This window comes from Spermophilus citellus, assembly GCF_964194105.1.
Source record: "Spermophilus citellus genome assembly, chromosome: 6".
NCBI lineage: Eukaryota > Metazoa > Chordata > Mammalia > Rodentia > Sciuridae > Spermophilus > Spermophilus citellus.
In genome coordinates this window covers 109079029-109106693 of record NC_138187.1, presented here as the reverse complement: position 1 = coordinate 109106693, position 27665 = coordinate 109079029, and the positions used below count along the sequence as shown (strand labels likewise).

The 27665-nt window shown below is 40.2% G+C and overlaps 1 protein-coding gene across 1 annotated transcript in view; it reads right to left on the bottom strand.

Annotated features, from left to right (window-relative positions):
* Positions 1–27665, bottom strand: part of KIF26B (kinesin family member 26B) — a 491165-nt gene that overhangs the window by 62595 nt on the left and 400905 nt on the right. The window contains exons 7-9 of the mRNA XM_081299332.1: positions 22990–23083; positions 21504–21766; positions 18817–19000 (exon numbers count right to left, since the gene is read on the bottom strand). Of these exons, the coding sequence (XP_081155458.1) occupies positions 18817–19000; positions 21504–21766; positions 22990–23083 (541 nt within the window). The remainder of the gene's footprint in view (positions 1–18816; positions 19001–21503; positions 21767–22989; positions 23084–27665) is intronic.

Here is a 27665-nt window from a genome sequence, read left to right as displayed (position 1 = left end):
CTCAATGTCCTCTGGATAGCAGAATTCTGAAACCCATCATGTTAAAATCTTATTGGCCCACAAGTGATTGTCTACTTTAGTTGATCATTGTAGAGACCCCAACCCAAAGTTCAGCCATGAATCACGTTGATAACCCAAGTAAAATCCAGAAGAAGTAAGAATTAGGTATATAGAGAGTGAAGACCCAAATATTTGCTGAGCATCTGCCAATTGCCAGGTACTTCACAAACCACAGTCTCATTCAGTTTTCATGGTAAAATTATAAATAAAATACTATTATCCTTTTCTATAGATGACAACATAAAACTCAGAAAAATTGGAAAATTTGCCCATGAGCATTTCTGCTTCTGGCTTAGAAGAAATAACAAGAACCAGATTGGTTCTCTTATTTGAAACAACCAAAAAATGAAAAAAAATGTATAAAAGAACTATTTGTAAGACATTAGACATCAAGCAGCAAAAAACAATGGTCCCTGAGAAATGGGGAGCTAAGCAAGGCAAATACTACCTATATCTCAGCATATTGCTTTGAGAGAGTTTCCAGGCATGGCTCAGGCAGAGGGGACTCAGGTGGAACCTGGTGGACTCCCTGAGTTGAGGACAGAGGGGAGGCCAAGGCAATAGTTTACTGGACAGTTGGAAAGGAGAGAACTCTAGAGACTTAGAGAAGGTCCCTTGTGTATTCAACTGAGTACTGATCAGCAAATGCATATGAGGAAAATACCCACAGCCAGGGAACCGACCATCTGAAGAGAATAGAGGTTATAGTGCACAAGGCTGCAAAAACTGTTTTTCTCCCACCAGCCAGCCTGGGAAACCTCAATATTCAAAGGATATTAGGTAGAGTACTTAGAAGGGTCTTGCTTCAGTAATGAGGGACATTTAGTGCTAGATTGAGCACAGACCTGATTACATCTAACAAATATTAAAAGCAAAACCATTAAGGATCAAACTTTCCAAGTAATCAACTACATCCTCAAACAGAGCTTAAGAATATTTACAAGGTTCAAAAATATCTAGCAGCCAACAAGGTAAATCCAAATGTCTGACACCTAATAAAAAAAAAAAAAAACTAGGCATACAAGGAAGCAGGGAAATGAGATTTATAATGAAGGGATAATTGAAACCAACCCAGAATGAGCATAGGTGTTAGAATTGACAGAGAGAGCTATTAAAACAGTCATTAAAACTTATTTCAAATGTTCAAAAAGTTAAGCAGAGACACGGGGTATGTATTTTTAAAAAGACAAAATGAACCCCTAGAGATGAACACTGTAATGTGTGAGATGAAAAACATACGGGATAGAGTAGCAGATTAGATATTGTAAAAGGAAAGATGAGTAAATTTGAAGATTTAGCAATATAAATTCTTCAAAAGGAAATACACAGAGAGAATTTAAAGGTTAAAAACAAACAAAAAACAGGTAGACAAGAAAAAGAGTATTTCAAGTATCCAAATATATGTAACTGGAATTCCTGAGGGAGACAGAGTGTGTTACAGATGAAATACTTAAAGAAATAATGGCTAAAACTTCCATAAATTTGATTAAAATCATAAACCCACAGATCTGAGAAACTCAATCAGCTCCAAGCACAAGAAACATGAAGAAAACTACAGCAAGGCACATCATAATCACATTGCTCAAAACCAATGATCAAGAGAAAAACTGTAAAAACAGCCTGAGGAACAAAAACATATTATATACAAAGGAACAATGATAAGTATGATGGCACATTTCTCACTGGAAATAATACAAGTGAGAGGATGGTGCAGCAATATTTTTAAAGTACTACAAATTGTTAAACTCAAAGTATACACCCATAAAAAGGATCACTTCAAAACAAAAGGAAAATAAAGACATTTCCAGACTTTAAAAAGCTAATAGAATTCACCAAAGGCATACCCACAAAAGATAAACAAAGGGACAAAAAGCTTTGGGAATAAGCACATGGTTAAATACATATTTTTTATTATTATTAAATCTCTTTACAAGGTAATTATTGGGCTGGGGATATAGCTCAGTTGGTAGAGTGCTTGCCTCCCATGCTCAAGGCCCTGGGTTCAATCCCCAGCACCACACAAACACACACACACACACACACACACACACACACTCACACACACACGATAATTATTAAAAGAAAATAGCAATGTAACATATGGGTTACATCAAAGGATATTTGGTACTCAGAAGGGTCTTGCTTCAGTAATGGGAGACACTTAGTAGTACTGGATTGAGCACAGACCTGGTTCCATTTAACAAACATTAAAAGCAAGACCATTAAGGATCAAACTATTTCCAAATAATCAATTTCTTCAAACAGAGCTTAAGGATATTTACAAGGTTCAAAAATATCTAGCAGCCACCAAGATAAATCCAAATGTTTTACAGATGAGGTGTGTCCCCCAAAAGTTCATGTATGAGACAATTCAAGATCCAGTAAATTGATTGGATTATGAGAGGCCCAACCTAATCTGTGATGAATACGTAGAGATGAATTAACTGAGCAGTAATTATAGACAGGTAGGATGTGGTTGGAGGAAATATGGGGGTGTTCCTTTGAGGCTTATATTTTGTCCTTGGTGAGCATGGCTCTCTCTTCTTCCTGGCTGTCATGTCCTAAGCTGCTTTTCTCCTCCATGCCCTTCTGCCATGAAGTTCTGCCTCACTTTGGGCCCTGAGCTATGGAGTTGATTCACCATGGACTGAACCTCTGACACCATGAGCCAAAATAAACTTCTCCTCCTCTATACTGTTCTTACAAGATCTTTGGGTCACAGCAATGAAAAAACTGACTAAAACAATATATGTAAAGTTAAAAATTTTTGACAACAATAGAACAAAGATCTGAGTGGAGAAATGGAAGTATACTAATGTAAGGTTCTTATTCTATACACCAAGTGGTGTAACATCACTGGAGAATAGATGGCAGCAACTTAACAATAACACTACAAACCCTAAATAGCACTAACAACAAGGAGTTACAGCTAATAAACCAAAAAGAGACATAGAGCAAAATCACTAAAAGTGTTTAATAAATCCAAGAGGTGACAGATAAAAAGAAAAGAACAAAGAACAAATGAGACAAATGGAAAACATAGAAAAGCAGTACTTTGCATAAAACCTTATCAATAATCACATTAAGTATAAATAGTCTGCATACTCTTATTAAAAGGGAGAAATTGTCAGACAAATAAAAATGTGTGATTTTATTATACGCTTCCTATAAAGAAATGCACTTCAAATATAAATAAGTAGTAGATTAAATGCATAAGTAAAGGAAAAGCAAACATTAACCATAAGAGAGTTGGAGTGGATACACCAGTATCAGACAAAGGAGACTGAAGACAAAAAAAAAAAAATGTTCTGTGAGGCAAAGAGGAACCTTTCATAATGACAAGGAGGGCAAGCAAGAGGCCAGGACACAAAGTGTTTATGTACCTAAGAGCAGATGTTCAAATATATGAATGTCTTCCTGATAGAGCCACAGGAAGAAATAGATAATTGGAGAATTCAAATACCGTTTCTCAATAACTGATATAACTAGTAGACTGAAAACTAGTCGAGATTAGATTTGAACAACTTGTCCTTTATGTAACACTCAACAGCAGAATACACATTCTTTTAAAGGGCACATAAAACATTTCCCAATATCTACCATATTCTGGTCCATAAAACAGATCTAAATAAATTTTAGATTACTCAGTGTGTTCTGTGACACATTGGGACAACATGAGCAGTGACTGTAGAAGGGTAACTGGAAAATCCCCCGATATTTTGAAACTCAACAACTCAGCCAAATAACTGACGGCCAAAGAAGACAACAAAATGGAATTTAAAAACTGTTTTTAAGTGAATAAAATGAAGATGCAACATGTCTAAATTTGTTAGCTTCCCCTAAAGATGGATGGACTTGGGGAAAAATTTATAGCATTATATGCCTATATGAAATATAACAGGAGGTCTCAAATCAATGATTTCAACTTCCACCTCAAGAAATTAGAAAAAGATGAGCAAATTAAAGAAAAAATAAATAGCAGAAAGGACATAATTAACAAAAAGGCAGAAATCAATGAAATAGAAAACCAAAAATTAATGGAGAAAAATCACTGAAACCGAAAGCTGGTTCTTTAAGAACAATGAAATTGGTGAATCTCTACCTAGCACAACTGATGTGGAAAGAAGACCTGAACTGTCAGCGCAGGAATGAGGGAGAGGGGCTCATCTATAGTTTCTAAGGGTATCAGAAGGATAAGAAAGAAATAGTACTCACTCAATTAGACAACTTGGAAGAACGGGCAAATTTCTTGAAAGATACAAAATACCAAAGAATATTAGAAAATATAAATAAATAGCCCTGTATCCATTAATGAAATAGAATCTATAGTTAACACCAGTCCACAAATGGAAACTTTCAGGACCAGATGGATAAACTGGTGAATTCTACCAACATTTAAAGAAGAAATAATACCAATTCTATTCAAACTCTTCCTGAAAATGAAATAGGAGGAAATACTTCCAAAGGTATACTATGAAACGAAGATTCTCCTGACACCAAAAACCTACACACACACACACACACACACACACACACACACACACACACACACACAAACTGTAGACCAAGATCTAGAGAAGTTTCTAGAGAATCATATTTTAAAAGTTATATTTAGCAACATATAAAAAAGATTTTACACTATGAGAAACGGGGGTTTATACCACAAATGTAAGGTTGGTTACTAAGTAAAATTAACCTATCATTATAACTTACCATATTAATAAACTAGAGGGGAAAAATATGTGATTCTCTCATTACATACAAAAAAAAGCATTTACTAAAATCCAATGTCCATTCGTGAGAAAATTTCTTAGCAATATATAAATAGAAGATAACATCTTCAGTCTGATAAAAACCCTACAGCTAACATCATGCTTAATGGTAAAAGACTAAATGTTTTCCCTTTAATCAGGAGCAAGACAAGGATATCTATTTGTACCATTATTATTCAGCATTATACTGGAAGCCCTAGCTGATATAACAAGCCAAGAAAAAGATTCAGACTTGAAGAAGCCTAATGTCTGTATTGGCGGGAAAAGATACTAGATCTAATACATAAATTTAATAAGGTTGCAGGATAGAAGATGAAGAGACAGAAGTCCATTATAAATTTATGTAATAATAATGAAGTGCTAGAAATTGTAATTTAAAAATACCATTTGCAATAACCTTAAGTATGAAATATAAACAAATCTGATAAAAAAATAAGACCTGTACATTAAAAAATTCTCAAGAGAAATTAACAAAGACCTAAAAAACTAAAGAGAGATATTGTGCTCACAGGTCAGAAGACTCAATATTATTTAGAAATTAATTTCTCCAAACTGATCTAGAGAGTCAGCACAATCCTAATCAGAATCCCAGCAGGCTTTTGGGTTAGAAAATGCTTTTATAAAATCTATTTATATAAAAATTTACATGGACATTCAAGAAACCTAGAATAGCCAAAATAACTTTAGAAAATACCAAGTTGAGAAACTAGCACTACTTTCAGACTTATTATAAACCTACCTACCATAGTTAAAATTAGTGTGGTATCGATGTAAGATAGACAAATAGGTAAATGAAACATAACAGAAGTCCAGAAAGACACAAAAATGTGGAGAAATAATTATTTAAAAAATACTTATTTTTTAGTTATAGGTGGACACAATATCTTTATTTTATATTTATGTGGTGCTGAGGATAAAACCCAGTGCCTCATGCATGCAAGGCGAGTATTCTACCTGAGCCACACCACAGCCCTGAGAAATAATTTTTGACAAAGGTAATGTAGTAAAGAAAAGATAGTTTTTAAGGCCAATGGTACTAGAATAATTACATATTCAAATGCAAAAGTATGCACAAAAACCAAAAAAAAAAAGATGAAAGCAATTTAAGTCCATATGTTGTGCAATATACAAAAATTAAAAATGGATCAAAGACTTAATATAAAACCTAAAATTTATTCTAGAAGATAGCATGATAGGAAATCTTTTTGATTAGGTTAGGCAAAGATTTCTTAGCTATATCACCAAAAAACAGTTCATAAAAGAGCATATACGTACATTGGACTTCATCAAAAATGAGTATTTTGGCTCTTGGAAAGATGCTGTGAATGAGACTGGAAGAAAATATTTGTAAAACTTATATCTGATAAAGGACTTGTATTCAGAATTTATAAGAAAAACAATTAAATTTAAGGAAGGGTGAAAGATGTGAATACACTTTACCAGAAGAGATGTAGGGATGCCAAACGGGCACGTGGAAAGATGTTCAGCATTGTTGGTCATTAATCCTATGCAACTTAAAATCACAAGGAGATACTTTCATGTAAAAAGGCAAAAATTGTAAAGACTGACCATACCACACGTTGGTAAGAATGTGGAGGAACTGGAACTCTCTTTTTTTTAATTTTTTTATTTTTTTTTAATTGGTTGTTCACAACATTACACAGCTCTTGACATAATATATTTTATACATTAGATTCAAGTGGGTTATGAACTCCAAATTTTTACCCCAAATGCAGATTGCAGAATCACGTCGGTTACACATCCACAATTTTACATGATGCCCTATTAGTAACTGTGGGGATATAAAATAGTTCAACCACTTTGGGAACTATTCAGCAATTTCTTAAAAAGTTATGCATACATTTATTATATGATTCAGCCTTTCCAGTTCTAGATATTTACTCCTTCTCCCCCAAAGAAATGTATATACAGACTATATGTGAATGCTCACAGTTCTTTCATTTGTCCCAAGCTGAAAACAATGCAAATGCCCATCAACAGGTAAATGAGCAGGCAAACTATGGTGCATCTAGACAATGGACCACTCTTCAGAAATACAAATAAGTACACCATTGGTAGGGGCAATAAAATGACTGAATCTCAAAAATAATTGCACTAAGTGAAAGAAGCCACACAAAAGAATAGAGTTTCAATATGATTATATTTATATACAATTCTAGAAAATGAAAACTAATGTATAAAAACAAAGCAGATCAGCAGCTGCCTGGGGATGGGGAAGAGGAGGAAGAGTTGAGGGAAGGATTACAGGGTGTTGCAGAAATGTTTGGGGCGATAGGTATGTTCATTATCTTCATATGGCAATGGTTTCATGGGCATACACATATGATTATCAAATTGTACAAGTTAAATATCTGCAGTTTATTATACCTCAAGTATATCTGATTAATACTTAATGGGCATGCTCATGCAGCCAGGGGTAGAGCTGCTTTCAAAAAAGGTTCTACCTGTGCTCTTTATTCTAACCCTGCGTATGACCCAGCTCCTTGGCCATTTCCTTTCCTCCCCCTTGCTCCCAGGCCCCTGGATGCCTACCTTTCCAGGTGGCCCAGCTCACATCATCTTATCTGTTGCTTCTGTACAGAAGGTACAAGTGGAAACTTCCCAAAACTGTTGTGGAGGCCAGGTAATTAGGGGCAAGAGGGAGGAAAGGAAATGGCCAAAGAGCTGGGTTATGAAAGATGCTGGAAGAGAAGCTCAGGCAGGAGTGGGACATGGGTGCGTCTGGGTCTTGGTGGCTATATCTACAGGACACGTGGACAGCACCTCTGCAGTGTCTGGGTGCCTGCTCATCTGCAAGAAGAACCCAAATGACAGCACGGATGCAGGAGAGCATGGCACTGCTCATGCTGCAGAACAAGAACACTGGGGAACCAGGTCTAACCCTAACCTCCTCCATCCCACCCCTCCCTCACCTTCCACATTAGTACTGGGATAAAAGGTGATGAATGTGTGTGGAGGGCATAGCTTTGCCACTCAGGCTCTACAGCCACTCTGGTACATCTATGGCAAAGAATTTTTTACAACAGAGAAGTTAATTTTGTTCATCTTCAACTATTCCCAGGGCAACCCCTTAAAAGGAAAGATATGTTACTTCTCTTTTATCCCATTTCATATCATGCAAGATTGGGTCATGGCAGTGTGCTGGGGAAATAGTTTTCTTTTAAAAGCAAATGCCATCTGCTTTGCAGCCTAATTATATAGACAGGAGAAGCTCAGATATTCCACACATGCCTCAGATTAAAGGGCAATGACAGAGACCAATTTGGTCTTTCAGACTCTATAGTCCATTTGATGTAATGGAATGAAACACATAATGTGCATGTAGTAAAATAGAACACAGAGAACAAAAGGCACAGTGTAGAAGGTGCTGAAGAATATTATAAAAATACCTATAATTATATCTGCATGACTCAAAACAAAAGACACACTAACACAATGGAAAATCTACCCGCTGGAGTTCTGGTAGTCACAGCATTCCAAATTTCACACATGGAGCTTGACCTGGACTGGGGAAAGGTGAGTGACACAGGCCATTTGCTGTCATCAAGAATTTATATCACTGCAAGTGGCTGGGGAAAAAGTAGTTCTACACAAGTGAATGACATAGGTGATAATTAATAGCAGGTGAGAAGCAGGTTCCTCATCCAGATTTGTGGTCAAGGTCATAGGGTTAAAGGAACAAAACTCAGTCTGCCTTGAATAATCTGTTATTTATATTTTAAACCTAGACTTAGACCAAACTAGATGACCCAATGCTTTATTTTTTCCACAGGAAGCAATATACTAATTTTACCCACTCCTGAGAAGTACTTTATGGAGGGCTGGTGGGTCCCAGGAAATGCTATATTCTCCTAGTATCACTTAATCTCTAGAATAACCTTGTAATGCAGGAATTAGCCCCATGATATAGATGAGAAAACTGAGGTTCACAGATGTTAAATAAATCACCCTGAGATCCCACTGAAAACTAGTGCTGAGGCTAAGATGAAAATACAAAACTAACTACATAGCATGTAGAGCTGGGTTTTTTTTTTAATTATTTTTCCTTTCCTCCCTTCTTTCCTTTCTTAATTTTTTCTTTTTCCTCCATACTGGGGATTGAACCCAGGGGCAGACCACTGAGCCACATCCTCAGTCCTTGGTATTTTTTATTTTGAGACATGGTCTCACTAAGTTGCTGAGGCTGGCCTCAGAACTTATGACCCTCCTGTCTTGGCCTCCCAAGTCACTGCAATTACAGGTGCAATTACTGTCATGCCTGGCTGGAAAACTCTTTTAAACTCACCTTCCCTTAACAGAGTGATTTCAAATTTTGTAGCACAGTGGAATCACTTGGGATCTTTTAAGAAATATTAATGGCTGGCTCCCCCTCCTAAGCTTTTCAGTTTAATTGGACTGGAGAGCAGTACTGGCATTGAGATTCCTTACAAAGTTCTCCAGGTGGTCATAATGTACCAGAGTTTGAGAACCACTGCCTTTCCAGGCTGGCTAAGCTCTTCAATCACCTTGTAGGACACAGTGCCTGACTCCTGAGGCATGCTGAAAGCTTGGAGCTAGCAGGGATCGTTTGTCCAGCTTGTCTAAAAACTTGCTCCCCAAAAAATAAGCTGTCTACTTATCAGTAGGTCAACTATATTTCCTCCTAAACCTATTTTTGCCACTTGTATTTATTATAAATAAAAATATAATAAAATACTATGTAAATCAAAAAATGGATTTGTAAATAGTCAATGTTTCTATAAAAACTAAATTCAGTGCTTTGGAAAGATGTGATAAAAATGATTTTTTAACAAAATAGAGGTGAATTAGGTATGAGTGAGAAATTATAGAGGAAAAGTTCTAGACAATGGTCTACACCCAGTTCATTGCACAAATGTCTTTAAAGTTCTTGAATCTCTTTGAAGACATTTAAAGCCCAAACAAGAGTGCTCACAGGATTATGGTTCATGAAAGTCAGAGCTTAATGTTGAGCACTCATCTCAAAGAGAGAGTCATGGCCCTATATCATTTGTGGATGGAAAAATACACATTGAAGTTACGATGTTTCTTACATGAGACATTTTGTATGTTTTCCCTCCAACTTTCACAATGAACTGACCAACTCCCTATTTTGTGGCATAAGAGGTTCTTACACCATCTGTTTACATGAAAGGTAATTAGTAATCCTCTTTCCCTTTCTGAAGCAAGCTACACTAGACAACAGAGACACTCGGGTTTTAAAATTCAGCCCTCACCCCTCTGCACTCAACACCTGAGCAGGGACCACTGAGATGCCAACACGAGACCAGCATTGTGGGGACCAAAGATGAAGAACAGGGGCCTCTGTTCTCAGGGAGCATGGAGCCTAATGGGGCTCAGCCCAAGACACGATTGATGAAGATGTAAGGTGAGTCAGCAAAAGCATAACGCCCTGCAAACGGCTATGGAATTCAAAGGAGGAAGAGACGACACAGTGAGGAGGATCTGGAGACTTCATGAAGGAGACGGCTCAAGGAGGAAGTAGGGTAGAGACAAGTTTTATGGGTTTTTGTTGTTGTTTCTTTCCTTTTCTTTCCTCACTCCCTTCTTTGATGGTAGGAGAAATTTAAAATATGAGCATGAAAAGACAATTGCTAAGGTCCCAGTTGGGAAAGTCCCAGAAGAGGCCAGAGGGATGGGAGAAAGGCCCCCAGGAGATGGGTGACACACAGTGGGAAAGGAGTAGGGGAGGAACTGAGGCACAGGGACCAGGAGATTTTGAAGCTGAAAGGAGAAAAGTTGAGAGAATATGCCAGGTTAACTCTATCCTCTCAGGGAGTAGGACATTGCTTATCTACTGAAAGTGATGGGCAGGAACAGGGGGCTTAGAAGATTCAGAACTGCTGTGTGATGGGAAGGCCACGAGAGGGTACCATGAGGATTCCAGGCCATGTGGTTCAGAACACTGTCTCCTAGTGAAAGTTTCATAAAATTCTACTACGCAAATCTTAACATACAGAACTATCACCTCACTATTGACCAGGAGGGAGATGGCAGCCCTGCAATGTAGGGATAGCCTTGTTGCCCAGGGCTATGCTGCTAGGGACAGCAGGCGCCCAGCAAAGACCCTGTTGGAAGCCAGATTCTTTCCTAGACTCCTTTTCCCCATCTGAAGACCAAATAATGTCTTTAAAGTCATATCAAACACATAGCCCTGGAGAGGGCATGCTGATTCAAAGCATTCCATGACACATAAAGAAAGAGAGGCTCGTTGTCAAAAGAAAACTGAGATGAAAGAAATGGTGTGATCAGACTTATAAATGGATAAGTGTAGATACAGACACACCCAAATTCACTTACTATCCTTTCCGTGTGCACATACAGCCAGCCCAGCCCACATTGGCCTCCTCAGAGCAATAGAGTATAAAAATACATCAGATACCTAATGTTATTATGGATGCTGGGCAGGAGTTGCTTGCAAGCTTAGCTTACTCATTAAAGTGATGCTTTTAAACACCATCTTTATCAACACAATAGGTAAACTTGTGTTTCACTGATATATTACTCTGAAGCATTATAGTATTATCTTGCTTTAGATGCCTAACACCCATTACTAACAGGAGAGCTGTCTGATCAATAGGGGATCTCTTCCCCAATACTTGAATTCTATTATGGTTTGGGTATGAGGTGTCCCCCCAAAGCTCTGGTGTCCATGCAGGAATATTCAGAGATGAAATGATCAGATTATGAGAGTTGTAACCTACTCAGTTCATCCTAGTTTGAATGGACTGACTGGGTGGTAACTAAGGTAGCTGGGACATGGCTGGAGGAGGTGGGTCACTGTGAAGGAGAGTCACCTGGAAGGGTTCATCTTCCTTGTGGATCCTCCCCCTTTCTCTTGCTCTGCTTCCTGAGACTGCCATGAACTGACAGTTTTCCTCCTCTGGGCCCTTCGCCATGATATGCTATTTCACCCTGGGGCCAAAGCAATGGAGTTTGCCATCTATGAACTGAGACCTCTGAAACCATGAGCCTCAAACACACTTTCCCTCTTCTAACTTGTTCTTGTCAGGTATTTTGGTCACAGCATTGAAAAGCTGACCAAAGCAAATTTCCAAGGAGGCTTTCAAGCCATTACAGATTGAGAAGGGCGAGACATCTATGATGGGTAAAGAATCAGCCTTTAGGCTGGGGATATGGCTCAAGGGGTAGCGCACTCGCCTGGCATGCGTGCAGCCCGGGTTCGATCCTCAGCACCACATACCAACAAAGATGTTGTGTCCACCGAAAACTAAAAAATATTAAAAAATACTCTCTCTTTCTCTCTAAAAAAAAAAAGAATCAGCCTCACCAATGTTCCCCAAACCTTGTAAACCAGGCAGCTGTTTGTTTTTTTTAAATTTTTTTTATTGGTTGTTCACAAAATTACAAAGCTTTTGACATATCATATTTCATACATTAGATTGAAGTGGGTTATGAACTCCCAATTTTACCCCAAATGCAGATTGCAGTATCACGTCGGTTACACATCCACAATTTTACATAATGCCCTATTAGTAATTGTTGTATTCTGCTACCTTTCCTATCCCCTAATACCCCCCCTCCCCTTCCCTCACATCTTCTCTCTCTACCCCATCTACTGTAATTCATTTCTCTCCTTGTTTATTTTCCCATTCCCCTCACAACCTCTTATATGTAATTTTGTATAGCAATGAGGGTCTCCCTTCATTTCCATGCAATTTCCCTTTTCTCTCCCTTTCCCTCCCATCTCATGTCTCTGCTTAAAGTTAATCTTTTCTTCCTGCTCTTCCTCCCTACTCTGTTCATAGTTGCTCTCATTATATCAAAGAAGACATTTGGTATTTGTTTTTTAGGGATTGGCTAGCTTCACTAAGCATAATCTGCTCTAGTGCCATCCGTTTCCCTGCAAATTCCATGATTTTGTCATTTTTTAGTGCTGCGTAATATTCCACGGTGTATAAATGCAATGTTTTTTTTATCCATTCATCTATTAAAGGGCATCTGGGTTGGTTCCACAGTCTAGCTATTGTGAATTGTGCTGCTATGAACACCGATGTGGCAGTATCCCTGTAGCATGCTCTTTTAAGGTCTTCAGGGAATAGTCCAAGAAGGGCAATAGCAGGGTCAAATGGTGGTTCCATTCCCAGCTTTCCCAGGAATCTCCAAACTGCTTTCCAAATTGGCCTTACCAATTTGCAGTCCCACCAGCAATGTACAAGTGTACCCTTTTCTCCACATCTTCGCCAGCACTTGTTGTTGTTTGACTTCATAGTGGCTGCCAATCTTACTGGAGTGAGATGGTATCTTAGGGTGGTTTTGATTTTCATTTCTCTGACTGCTAGAGATGGTGAGCATTTTTTCATGTACTTGTTGATTGATTGTATATCCTCCTCTGAGAAGTGTCTGTTCGGGTCCTTGGCCCATTTGTTGATTGGGTTATTTGTTATCTTATTGTCTAATTTTTTGAGTTCTTTGTATACTCTGGATATTAGGGCTCTATCTGAAGTGTGAGGAGTAAAAATAGAAGATAGTGAAGACATCGATAAATTTCTTAAGTCATATGATTTGCCCAGACTGACTCAGGAGGATACACACAATTTGAACAGACCAATATCAATGGATGAAATTGAAGAAGCCATCAAAAGACTACCAACCAAGAAAAGCCCAGGACCGGATGGGTATACTGCGGAGTTTTACAAAACCTTTAAAGAAGAATTAATACCAATACTTTTCAAGTTATTTCAGGAAATAGAAAAAAAGGGAGCTCTTCCAAATTCATTCTATGAGGCCAACATCACCCTGATTCCGAAACCAGACAAAGACACCTCAAAGAAAGAAAACTACAGACCAATATCTCTAATGAACCTAGATGCAAAAATCCTCAATAAAATTCTGGCGAATCGAATACAAAAACACATCAAAAAAATTGTGCACCATGATCAAGTAGGATTCATCCCTGGGATGCAAGGATGGTTCAATATACGGAAATCAATAAATGTTATTCACCACATCAATAGACTTAAAGATAAGAACCATATGATCATCTCGATAAACGCAGAAAAAGCATTCGACAAAGTACAGCATCCCTTTATGTTCAAAACATTAGAAAAACTAGGGATAACAGGAACTTACCTTGACATTGTAAAAGCTATCTATGCTAAGCCTCAGGCTAGCATCATTCTGAATGGACAAAAGTTGAAGGCATTCCCTCTAAAATCTGGAACAAGACAGGGATGCCCTCTATCACCATTTCTATTCAATATAGTTCTCGAAACACTGGCCGGAGCAATTAGACAGATGAAAGAAATTAAAGGCATAAAAATAGGAAAAGGAGAACTTAAATTATCACTATTTGCGGACGACATGATTCTATACCTAGAAGACCCAAAAGGATCTACAAAGAAACTACTAGAACTAATAAATGAATTCAGCAAAGTGGCAGGATATAAAATCAACACGCATAAATCAAAGGCATTTCTGTATATCAGCGACAAAACTTCTGAAATGGAAATGAGGAAAAACACTCCATTCACAATATCCTCAAAAAAATTAAAATACTTGGGAATCAACCTAACAAAAGAGGTGAAAGATTTATACAATGAAAACTACAGAACCCTAAAGAGAGAAGTAGAAGAAGATCTTAGAAGATGGAAATATATACCCTGTTCATGGATAGGCAGAACTAACATCATCAAAATGGCGATATTACCAAAAGTTCTCTATAGGTTTAATGCAATGCCAATCAAAATCCCAATGGCATTTCTTATAGAAATAGATAAAGCAATCATGAAATTCATATGGAAAAATAAAAGACCCAGAATAGCAAAAGCAATTCTAAGCAGGAAGTGTGAATCAGGCGGTATAGCGATACCAGATTTCAAACTATATTACAGAGCAATAGTGACAAAAACAGCATGGTACTGGTACCAAAACAGGCGGGTGGACCAATGGTACAGAATAGAGGACACAGAGACTAATCCACAAAGTTACAACTATCTTATATTTGATAAAGGGGCTAAAAGCATGCAATGCAGGAAGGATAGCATCTTCAACAAATGGTGTTGGGAAAACTGGAAATCCATATGCAACAAAATGAAACTGAATCCCTTTCTCTCGCCATGCACAAAAGTTAACTCAAAATGGATCAAGGAGCTTGATATCAAATCAGAGACACGGCGTCTGATAGAAGAAAAAGTTGGCTCCGATCTACATATTGTGGGGTCGGGCTCCAAATTCCTTAATAGGACACCCATAGCACAAGAGTTAATAACAAGAATCAACAAATGGGACTTACTTAAACTAAAAAGTTTTTTTCTCAGCAAGAGAAACAATAAGAGAGGTAAATAGGGAGCCTACATTCTGAGAACAAATTTTTACTCCTCACACTTCAGATAGAGCCCTAATATCCAGAGTATACAAAGAACTCAAAAAATTAGACAATAAGATAACAAATAACCCAATCAACAAATGGGCCAAGGACCCGAACAGACACTTCTCAGAGGAGGATATACAATCAATCAACAAGTACATGAAAAAATGCTCACCATCTCTAGCAGTCAGAGAAATGCAAATCAAAACCACCCTAAGATACCATCTCACTCCAGTAAGATTGGCAGCCACTATGAAGTCAAACAACAACAAGTGCTGGCGAAGATGTGGAGAAAAGGGTACACTTGTACATTGCTGGTGGGACTGCAAATTGGTAAGGCCAATTTGGAAAGCAGTTTGGAGATTCCTGGGAAAGCTGGGAATGGAACCACCATTTGACCCTGCTATTGCCCTTCTTGGACTATTCCCTGAAGACCTTAAAAGAGCATGCTACAGGGATACTGCCACATCGATGTTCATAGCAGCACAATTCACAATAGCTAGACTGTGGAACCAACCCAGATGCCCTTTAATAGATGAATGGATAAAAAAAAAACATTGCATTTATACACCGTGGAATATTACGCAGCACTAAAAAATGACAAAATCATGGAATTTGCAGGGAAACGGATGGCACTAGAGCAGATTATGCTTAGTGAAGCTAGCCAATCCCTAAAAAACAAATACCAAATGTCTTCTTTGATATAATGAGAGCAACTATGAACAGAGTAGGGAGGAAGAGCAGGAAGAAAAGATTAACTTTAAGCAGAGACATGAGATGGGAGGGAAAGGGAGAGAAAAGGGAAATTGCATGGAAATGAAGGGAGACCCTCATTGCTATACAAAATTACATATAAGAGGTTGTGAGGGGAATGGGAAAATAAACAAGGAGAGAAATGAATTACAGTAGATGGGGTAGAGAGAGAAGATGTGAGGGAAGGGGAGGGGGGTATTAGGGGATAGGAAAGGTAGCAGAATACAACAATTACTAATAGGGCATTATGTAAAATTGTGGATGTGTAACCGACGTGATTCTGCAATCTGCATTTGGGGTAAAATTGGGAGTTCATAACCCACTTCAATCTAATGTATGAAATATGATATGTCAAGAGCTTTGTAATGGTGTGAACAACCAATAAAAAAATAAATAAAATGGCAAAAAAAAAATTAAAAAGTGAAAAACTGAAAACAGAGCCATCCCCCATCCCCAGTTTGGTGTGCAACATAGAAGAGCGGGGGTTGTCCCACTCTCTACGATTTTCGGCTCAGTGCATTTGGGAGCTATTGGCTCTCAAAGAGATTCAGATATTCTGTGAGCTACTCTTTGCTGAAAACACAAGAACCCACAGCAGGCTATTATTATTTTTATTATTTTTGACAGCTACTTTGAAGAAATAAACATTTTTCAGACTCTTACATTCATTCTGCTAAGACATTAACCAGAAAAAACAGTGAAGGCAGGATGTAAAGCCAGTTCCCAGGTTGTTAGGAGAAATGTGCATTCATTTTGTGGTGGATTTTCAAGGTCTAGATCTTCTTACCCTTCTCCTAATCCCTTGTTTCCTTCCTTACAAATGTTAAGTGCTCTGAAACTGAACTCATCTTTCCTGAAAGAGTCCTCCTCAGCATATTCTGCTCTGTCCCAGTCAAATCCTTCTCATCTTTCTGAGCTGTCACGAGAAGTCTGGTCTTCTGCTAACAGCCCACCTTCCTGGGGTGCCCAATGCACTGCAAATCAGAGCCAATATCTCTGGACCCCTTGGGCAGCAATAGCTCAAGGTTGATTTTTAGAGCTATAAAGGGTAACCTTGGTTAGTGGAACTCCAGCCCTGGGTGAGGGTAGTTTCATTTATTCCTGGGGATGGGTACAGAGGACAAATCTCTAAACCAGTTAAAGAAGCAGACATCAAGGAAGATAAGTGATCACCTGATTCATACAGCAACACAGATGTATCTCAGGCACAAAAGGCCACGTTATGGGTCACATGATTCCATTCATATGCTATTATTGATAAACACCAAACTACAAAGATGAAAGTCCAAGTCAGTGGTTGCCAGGAGACTGAGACAGGGGCAAGGAGCTGACTACAAAGAGAAAGAGGGAACTTGACATGCCATTCTTTTGTATTTTGGTACTGGTTGTGGTTACATATTTGCCAAAACTCAACTCAAGACACATAAAAATGGGTAAATCTCACTATATATAAATTATACCTCAGTAAACCTGAATTTTAAAAATAAGAGCCAAGGAGTAGGAATAGTGGCAGAACACGGATGGGTCAGTGGAGACACTGAGATGGGGGGAGAGGGGGCAATAGTGGCCCCTAAGAGCTAACTCCAGGACTACTGGTTTTCATGTCTTTCAGGCAACAAGAAGACCTGGGGAGAAATCAAGGACCCTCTCCACAGATCCCTGTTGGATACCTTAATTCCAGGTTTCATCTAGAATAGATGTGTTGATTGCCTCTGTTTTAGTCAATTGCATTTATAATTTTCAGGCTAGGATTATTTTCTGAATTTAAGAGGTTTCTTTTGTTTGTTTGCTTTTCCGGCATCCAGTGTCCTTGGGACAATCAATCAGGGAACACTAAGGGCCAGTTGCCTGGATTTTGAAAACTCTACAGTGGTAGACTAATAAGGAAGCCGCTGTCTGGCTGGGCCAAGCCTCCCGGCCCATAATTTGTTTTTGTTTGTTTGGGGGGGGAGGGTACTGAAGATTTAACCCAGGAGTGCTTTGCCACTGAGCTACATCTCCAGTTCTTTTTATTTCTTAATTTTGAGACAGGGTCTCAGTAAGTTTCTTAAGGCCCTGCTAAATGGCTGAGGCTAGCTTTGAACTTGTGATCCTCTTGCCTCAGACTCCTCAGTCACTGGGATTACAAGAGTGTACCACCATGCCCAACTCACAACTTGTTTTAGGAAACCCAGTGAGGTCAAGGGACCACTTTGCCTGTGGTCCAAGATCTCCCACCTTCTTCCACTATGACACTCATTTGAACACTGGCACTCAAATCTGGTGAACTTCAAGTAGATGCCACTGAAGGTCAAGGATGGAGAAATACACCAAGACCAAGTGCCAGCTTTGACAAAGTAGCCATGAAGGGACTGGGAACCACAGCATTGGGGTCCTAGCAGAATAGCTGTGTTTTTACAATGAAACGTTACTGATGGGATCCTGCCTGAGGGAGGCAACCACTGTCTGGTTAGTTATTCCAAAGTCTGATTTACAGACTATTTAAATCCATGGAGTCGACTCAAGTTAACAATGAATGGCATATTGCCAGGGTGTGCTGGTGGCCAAATGTTGGCCTTTTGTGATGAGCACCTTCAGTTTTATAAACAGAAAGATACTATTCAGCAAGCAGTTGTTGTGTTTAAGTTTCTTCTTTTACATGCCCATGGCAATCACATTGGTAAATTATCTTTATCAAAGCAAACCTTTTTGCCCCTGGACAATTCAAAAGTGAACTTCAGCCCAGACTCTACAATTATCCTGAATTACAAATCACTCCATGTTGGTGTCATTCTATTAAGAAAAGGTCATGATGGCCCTGGAGGAAGGGGTCTGCTGGTGTGAGAGCTGATGAGGAGGTGCGGGAGGGAGACAGGCACTTACTTCCGCCTTTCCCGCTCTTCTCCATCCGGTACTGGTAGATGTGCAGGGTGAAGAGCATGTGGGAGTTGCGGTGGTCATCTTCATCGCAGTCCTGCTGATTGCTCCGACGGGAAGCAATGGCAGCGTCCAGGAAGAAAGCCGCCTTCTCTGCAGTGGGGGCCCTCAGCTCACTCTGGTTCTGCAGCTAGAAGACACAAAGTCAAGAGCTGGGGCTGCAAGCCGATGGAGGGCTTGCCTGTCACTCATGCCTGGGTGTTAACTGCTCCATTCAGTTGCTGTCCACTGTGCCTAGTAAAGCCACATGCCTCTCGAAGGTCAAAAGTCATTCTGGAACTAGGCCCGGTTATTCTTGTGCAATTCTCAGTTTAATTAATTTATTTCTGCAAATGAATATTGAGCACACTTAGTGGATGCAACTTGTTTTTACCTATTTTACACCCTAAGTAGTATCTGTAAGTCGCAGGTGTGAAAAGCAAAGGCTGTATCTGAGTGATCAATGGGAGCAGATGACCCATCCTTATCGCTGCAGAGGACAGCAAACCAATAACCCAGGGCTATCCATTTACCTAAGAAAACAGGAGGGATGTGACTGCATGTTGATCTCAGAGATTAGATTGTTTGGAGACAGGGAATTTGCAAAATGTGATTTTAGGTCTGACAAGCACTGGTGTCCCAAGGAAGTATAAAACTCAGTTAGCTTTCAGTTGATGCCTATTTTTTTCAGTTATTTAATGAAAGCTAATTTTAGGCCACACTGACCAGTATAGTTATGAATAAGAAGTACTTATCAAAGGCACGCTGAAACACCCAAGATACTTGAAGGTCTCATCTGTATTCAAGAGCTATCTAATTTCACCTTTAGTTACTGAACTCATGTTTGTGGCATAATCAGTAATCGATTAGAGAAAGCATAGTGTGCAACGTGTCTAAATCCTATGAGAACTCATGGCAATTATAGTAAGCCTGAATCAGAACAATCCTATTATCAGATTTTGATCAGCATTCCTCTTTTTTTGTGGGAGAAAAAGAAACTCCTATTTCTGATTTGTTCAAAGAACTAATTTGCAGTATATCTTAAGGTTAGAAGAAATACTGACAATTTTCTACTCTGAGTCTATACCTATAGTTTTGAAGTGTGAAAGCCAATATTTGGAACTTAAGGTCAGCAAAATCCTTGAACTTCAAAGAGAGTTTGTATTCTGTTTGTGGTTTTGTACTTGTCATAGAAAAGTAAACGGAAGTATTAAAAACATGTTTTCCACAAGGGGAATGTATTTAAAATAAGGATGATATTGGCCTCTCATCTTGTTTGCCTTCAGTTAATCAGATCTTTCACTTAAGTGACCTTCATCAATGGACTCATAAAAGTGAACAGAGCCAGATGGGGTGGCACACACCTATTATCTCAGCTACTCAGGAAGACAAGGCAGGAGGATGGCAAGGTTGAGGCCAGCCTGAGCAACTTAGTGAGACCCTATCTCAAAGTAAAAGAGAAAAATGCTGGGGATGTAACTTTGTGATAGAGCACCCCTGGGTTTCATCCCCTGTACTGCAACAAAACAAACCAAAAAAACCATGGATGGCAATCAAGACACATTTGTGTGACTTGTATGGGGACCAGCAAGTACCTGAGCATGTTTTATGCTTCAGAATAGTTGTTCTCAAAGTGTGGTGTCTGGACAGGCAGCAGCAACATCACATATAAATTTGTTAGAAATGTGCTTTCAGGTGGTTCTACCTCAGACCTACAGAGTCAGTAACTCTGGGGTGGAGCTGAGCATCTATGTTTCAAAAAGTCCTCCAGGTGACTGATGTAGGCTTGAGAGGATTCAAAAAGGAAATGGAAGATCTAGGATATTTTAAGCAGAGATTGAGCATGGACAAGTTTGGGTATAAGGGTGTAACAGAGGCACAGGCACCTTCACCTGTGCAAACAGTCCCAGCTGGGATGAATCAGGTACTTATTAAAAGGAACACCTCAGCTAATTAAAAAAAAATAGTGGGAGAGGGGGCGGGGAGAAAGAAAGAGAGAGACATCTGGTAAACCTTGAAAACAAAGCCTACTGCAGGAGGCCAAAGTGATTGTTCTGGATATGAACCGGGGAGCTCCTGAGTCATTCCTACATCTATTGTCAAAGAGCAAGGAGAAAGATCCTTATAACAAGGCGTGACATCCTGAAAAGGCAAACTGGATCTTCTCTTGGCTTCCTTCATTCTAGCAATTATATCATGGTTCTAATTAGAAAGTGGTTATTAGTTTTTCCTACAGCACTGCTAATCCGGCTGTAAACCAGTGCCAGAAACACAGTTTATAGGGCCATAAACAGCCCCAGTAATGGCTGCAGCTATTTGTGCAGAGCAGTAAATATTTCGGTTTGGTGTTAAACAAAAGAAAGATTGTACTTTTCTTTTTTGGAAAGGAACATAAAGAAAGTGAATTCAGTTTTCCCTCAAATGCTATGACAATTGTGGTTCCTGCTCATTGTCAATTAGATTCAAGGTACAAATATTTAGGTTGGGTAAGCAGATGGCCCCACAGCTGCAGGCCATAAAGTTCCAGTCCACTTTAAAGTAAACACTTGTAAGCTTCCTAGTTTACATGGTGAGTGATTCACGGCTCAACTGCCCCAGCCTCTGAGGTAGGGACAAGCCACCTCAGGGCAAGCCAAACTTCCAGAAGCAATCACCTGTGTGCCACAGATGGGGTCTTCGCAGAGGTACACGCCCGGGGACTGGCCATCCTGCAGGCTGCCAGTGGCCACCTCAGATAGAAGGTCCCGCAGGTTCTCTTCTTTCCCCCACACCTCTACGGCTGAGATCCGAACAGAGAAACGGGCTCCCGTCTTTTCTTTCCGTTCATTGATGAGCTTAAAGAGCCAAGAGATGGCACAGGGAATGATGCCAAGGTTCTGCATGGAATCGTCCTTCCCGATCATGGTATAGGATTTTCCTGTGGGAACAAGGAAAGGGAGAAGAGCAGGCTGATTGTTGGCATCATGCTACAGAGTCTCAAAAACAGATGCTAAGGATACAGAAGGCAGGCATGGGGGAGTGAGTGGAAGGGAAGGAAGGGAATTAGAAGGTAAGAAAAATAGTGTGCATTTGATGACAAATTAAAAAAAAAAGCAGTTCCTAGTACTAGCAATGAAATGGCTATAATACAGAATGTGAGAGCCCAAACAAATGACAAGATGAAATCACAGTGCACCCTGAAGAGGATCACACTTATCACAGGCTATCCAGTTTCTGCATTGTTTTATATATAGTGGTAAGGCAGGGACATTTTATCACTATTATGGTTCACTTACATCTACCCCACAGATCAGATCCACGTATACTTTACATCCTTTCTCAAGTTAAATGCTGTGTATATTTTTACAGCATGAGCAAATTCCATTAAAACCTGGAGTCCTGCTTTGATCCAAGATCAAATGAGAGGAAGGTCCAGGGAAGACAGAAGTGGCAGAGATGCGATAGGCTTTCTGTCCTGGCCAAGAACTGAGTTTCAAGCCTTCTGCAAGGTCTCTGATGCAGTCTCTGCCTAGGGACACTTTTTTGGGACTCCCCAAATTACTAACTTATCAGGCATGTAATGCAAGGTCTACAGAGCAGATAGAGGGCCACGGGTTAGTATTAAGAAGGGACAGTGGAAGGATTCAATGAAAACCCTTGGGGGTATGTCTCACTGCATCCTTTCCCAAATGCTTCAGCACAAGAGGATTCCTGATAGTGTCTGGTTGCTGGGAAACAAGGATGGCTTTGTCTGATGTTCCCAGACAGATCCTAACATGACACTTGACTTTGCTTAGAGGTTGTTAATCTGGCTGTTCCATTGGTTCCATCTACCAACACCAATCATCTTGGCAGGGGAGCAGGGGGTCCATCTGCTTCCCAAGGAGCCTCCACCTAGGAAATGTACATTTTCGTGCTTGCTTTCTTAGCTTGACCCTGACCTGGACCACTGCTATTCCCTTGTTTCTTTCCTGAGCTTGACAGCTGCCCTACAGGAATGGGTGTCCACTTACAAGTACCTACATTTCAAAGGCAGAAGTAATTGTTCTCTCAGCACCTTAGAGAAATTTGACCTTTCCTTTTATCTGGGACTATGGGACTAATACACAAGCATAGAATGAGGTACCCAATGAGCAGCATAAAGTAAAAGCTCTCACTAACCCAACTTGGCATGGCCGAAACAGAACACGCAGCCATCCGCCCCGTTGACCACAGACTGGATCACCTCTGCCACGGTTCCAGCACACACTTCAGCCTGTCAGACACGAGAGGAGATATGAGCCATTATTGAACCATACAGTAGAGGCACCATTAACAACGTAAAAGTGAGCCCACCTTCCTGGAGGTTAAGGTCCCAGCTCTGCCTGGGGTTCCCCCAGATGTATCAGCCTCTGCCACGGAGCTCGAGAGGGTCTCAGAACTCTTGGGTACCCTATTTGTATCTTGCAAGCCTGAGCATTATGTGAGCTAATTGCAAGCCTGCCTGCTGCTCCTGGGTGGTGCCCTTCAGCAGGATCCCAGGACCAGGTAGGTGCAGGTGGCTGTGGGAGTATGTTTCCATGTACCTTGTTCCCTGCATTCATCTACCATTCTGACCTCTGGGAAAAGGCATTTTAACTCTCCATGGGCCCTTGGATAATTAGAACCTTCCTTCACAGACAGCACACACACTTATGAAATGGGCTAGGTTATTAGAAAGAAAAAGATGACATACTATTTCAGGACAAAGAACTTGAGAAAATTTATAGTTCAGATACAATCAAGAGGTTTATGATATAGGCCTGCCCTCTCTCCTGATCTCTTTCCTCTTTTTCAATCTACATTCTCCCCTTTTCAAAACCAGTCTCGTCTTTCTTTCTCTACGCGTGTATTCATTGTGTACAACACCAATTGCCACTTGTCAGTAAGTTAGAAGGGTGTTCTTTAGCCTATGCCTGCCTCATCTCCAATTTGATTATTAAATCTTTAGACAGGAACTTGATACTTGATGATTTTATATTTTCCCATTAACACCCAATAATACAGCACTCTACGCATGACAGGAATTCAGTAAAGTTTCTGGACCAACTTGGGGATCTGGGAAATCTCTTTCTGGTTAGCATCTAAAGTTTCTGCAGCAGCAGGAGGACAAAATCATTCTCTGTGTCCCTCATTTCTATCTTGGGACTGGAGTCGGAGCTCATGGAAGCATCGAGAGTCAAGCAAACACTGGGGCTCTGAGGTCATCAGGGTAATGTGAAAACCAGCAAGCTCAGCTATGAATGTCGTTATTCAGCTCCAGGTCTCAGCAACACAATGAACCTAAGTATTTGGAAATCAATTTTCTCTCCCAAACTGAAATTGAAAAAAACCACACTCCCAACAATTGTCAATTGTTCTGGGGTGGTCGCCTCAGCAATTCTGCCTGGGGTTCCCCCTGGGCTGAGGGGGCGGTGTGACAGGGCTGCCGAGGGGACCACAGGATGGTTCACAACCCCCAGGACTGAAGCAATGAGAGCCTGGCGGTAGACCCTGAGACAGAGGCAGCAGAATGTTGATGGAATTTGCCAGAGGCGCCTCTGTAGAGCAGGGGGACATTACTGCCCAGTGGCCATTGGCATTTTGGACATGAAGCGAGGTGGGGGCTGGGAGCCGTACATAAAATAAGCTATTAGATTCTTAAGTCACTGGGGAGAATGCTGATTGTGTGTGGACCAAATTGTCATATGCACAGAGGCCAGGGGACAAAAAAAGATACAAGAATAGCCTAATAAGACACAGAATGTGGTAGGCAGTCTCTTACAGAGTTCCCTCCTGGCTATCCATCCAGACTGGTCAGTAATTTGTTCACCTCATGATTGTTAAGAGCTGACAGTGGCCCCTGGAAGCCCTTTGCTGCCTTTCTTCATGGACCCAGAGATACAGGCAGCCCTCCCAAGCATATATCTCTTGAGCAGGGCCCGGTCTGCCAGAGCCTCCAATTCATCCACTAGTGTGAAACCTCCCTACCACACTTCCCTAAGCTATACCCAGCAGAATGTGCCCCAACAGAGTGCAGCTAGTGACTGCCAAAGCCATTTAAGGGTAATAAGGACGGTTCTCAAAGGCAAGGAGGAGCAGGCAATGCTATAGTCACTGCTTAACTTCAGGAGCTGATACCCTTTGAAACTGGGAGAAAGCAATCAATAGTTTATGATGGTCTGGGGTCACCAGGGTTGTTGCTGCTTCCCAGGCAAGAAGCTGAGCAAGATCTGCACTGCACATTTGCCTGTTTTGAGTTTTGGAGTGCTCACTTTGAGGGGCTGAGCTGGCCATGACCAAGCAGCATACTAACATTAACAATGATGATATAATAGTAAAAATAGCTATCATTAATTGAACACTTGTTATGTTTCTAGCTCTGTGTATCAACTCCATGAATCACAATAGCCTGATGATCTCATCTGATGATCACATTTTATCTGTGTCCTCATTTGACAAATGAGTGCATTGAGGCCTAGAGAGACATAGTGTCTTGTCCAAGGACATGCTGCTAGAAAATGGTGGATAAAATGGGTGGACAAGGCACACCATACTGGCAGAGTATGGAAAGGTTAATGGGGAGAATCCAGGAAGGATAGCTGCTCAGGAGAGGGGCCATCAAAAAGTGACCTACTCTCTGGATCTCAGTTTCCGTGTCTATAATGTGAAAACAGTTAAAGCCTCCATTTCCTACCCCACAGAGTTCAAGGGAGAGTCAGTGACTAATGTATATGAGACTTCTTGAAAACTGCAAATTTATATAGAAATGTAATAATATTAAACATTTGAACAAATTGAAATACTCTTAAAAGTGAATGAAACTGCATTATTGAGCATATTGAGCTTGGAAAACAAGTGCAAAATGTGTTAAACTAAGACTAGTGATAAAAATGACTCCTTTTTTTTCTGGAATAAATTTAAAATCATTAATGGTCCATGCATAATTTAGGGTTTCCTTTGGAATTTTACAACTTACCAAGATCTGTTTCTGAAAAGTTTTAGCTATTGTTAATTAAATTATTTGTAGATCATTTATTAGATCCAATGTCAGGTTCAAATTACTGAGCCCACTGGATGGTACAACACAGAACTTAAACAGAGAAACCATAGAACTCATTCATAAAGTACTTTGTCTTCTTATGGTAACATTCTTTGGGAAAGCCACATGCTCAGCTTCTCTCTCTCTCTCTCTCTCTCTTTCTATTTTTTTTTTAATTGTATTTGGACACAATACCTTTATTTAATTTTTTTTATGTGGTGCTGAGGATTGAACCCAGGGCCTTGCACGTGCTAGGCTAGCACTCTACCACTGAACCACAATCCCAGTCCCATGCTCAGCTTATTAACGGATAAAGCCTATAATGTGCCCTATGTGCTTATGGTGTAATACAGGAACATGTGTGAACATCATTACTTCCTATACTCAGATTATAGAGGAAATTAACAGGCTGTAATTGTAACTACTGGTGTTGTTCTCCAGTTCAGCAGTAGGCTATTACCATACTATGCAGAGTTGTGTAAATCTTGGAAAGTACTAAATATTTATCAGAAAGATACACGGGTCTTGATGCCACAGTGTAGGCAAGTAGGCCACCATACACTTAATAACCTGGTTGATGTAGGTATGTATGTATGTACGTGTGTGTATACTTATTTTTGGCAGTGGGGATTGAACCCAGGGCCTTGTACATGCTAGTCCCCAGCTAAGCTATATCCCAGTCCTGGGTTATTTATTGATTTCTGCAAGTAGTCAGTCCCACACTCATGTCACATTTCCAATCCCCAGTCCCTCAAAGTGTCACTCTTGGGTGCAACTTAGAGGTCCACATTCACATTCCAGGAGATAATCCCAGTAAGAACAGATGTTGACTAGAAGCTTCATTTGCACCATCTGATAGGGTCTGCAATTCCTTGGTTGCCTATGGTCCAAAAATCTTAGCTTTATGACCCCCCCACCCCAACCACCAAATTTTTGTGATTGCAAAAAATGGCCCCAGTTCTCCATCTCAACATGTGTGCATGCTCTTTGAAATGTGACTTTGCAGCTCATCCAGTAAAGAGAAGTCTCGTCCCCATCCCACTAACTTGGACCAATAGGAGGCTACAGAAATGATGTTGCATCAATTGTGGACACAGGCCTTAAAGAGGCCTGCATAGTTGAGACCTGGACACTGCCATGAGAACAAGTCCAAGCTAGCCTGCTGGACAATGAAAGACAACATGGAAGAGAGACCTGTTAACCCTGCCAGGGCTACTGTAGACCAGCCGAATGCCAGCCAACCCCAAACATGTGATAGCATCCAGCCAAGATCCTCAGAGCTGCCTATCTAACCCACAGCTTATCACAAGAGAGTCAAGCTAGCTGCGGAATTGCCCAAATGGTCCTGAACAACATAATAAATGTTTGTTGTTTTAGCACTGAATAGTGGGTTGAAATGCAGCATCAGTGAATTGACATAGTCGCTATCACTGAGCCTCTTTCATTACCCACTACTCCACAGATCCAGGTGGCAGGATGCATGTTAGCCTCAGTTTCCCTGTCTAGCACTCTAGTTCCTTATTAGGACTACAGACCTGCCTTCAATATCAATGGATATTTTGATATTGTAGGGTCCTAGGACACTACCTGATTTTAACCCAGCTCCCTTGAACACTTTCTCCCTTCTTACATGCCCATACCTAGAAGCCCAGGCAGAATTAGAGTCCTACTGGACCAGTTACCAGCTCCTTGGGGTGTTTGTTCCTATAACTTCTAATTCCTGCTGTTATCTTCTTGCATCTGTATGTCAAACATTGATACCCGATAACTCAGAAGGAATGAACTCTTCAAGGGAGCT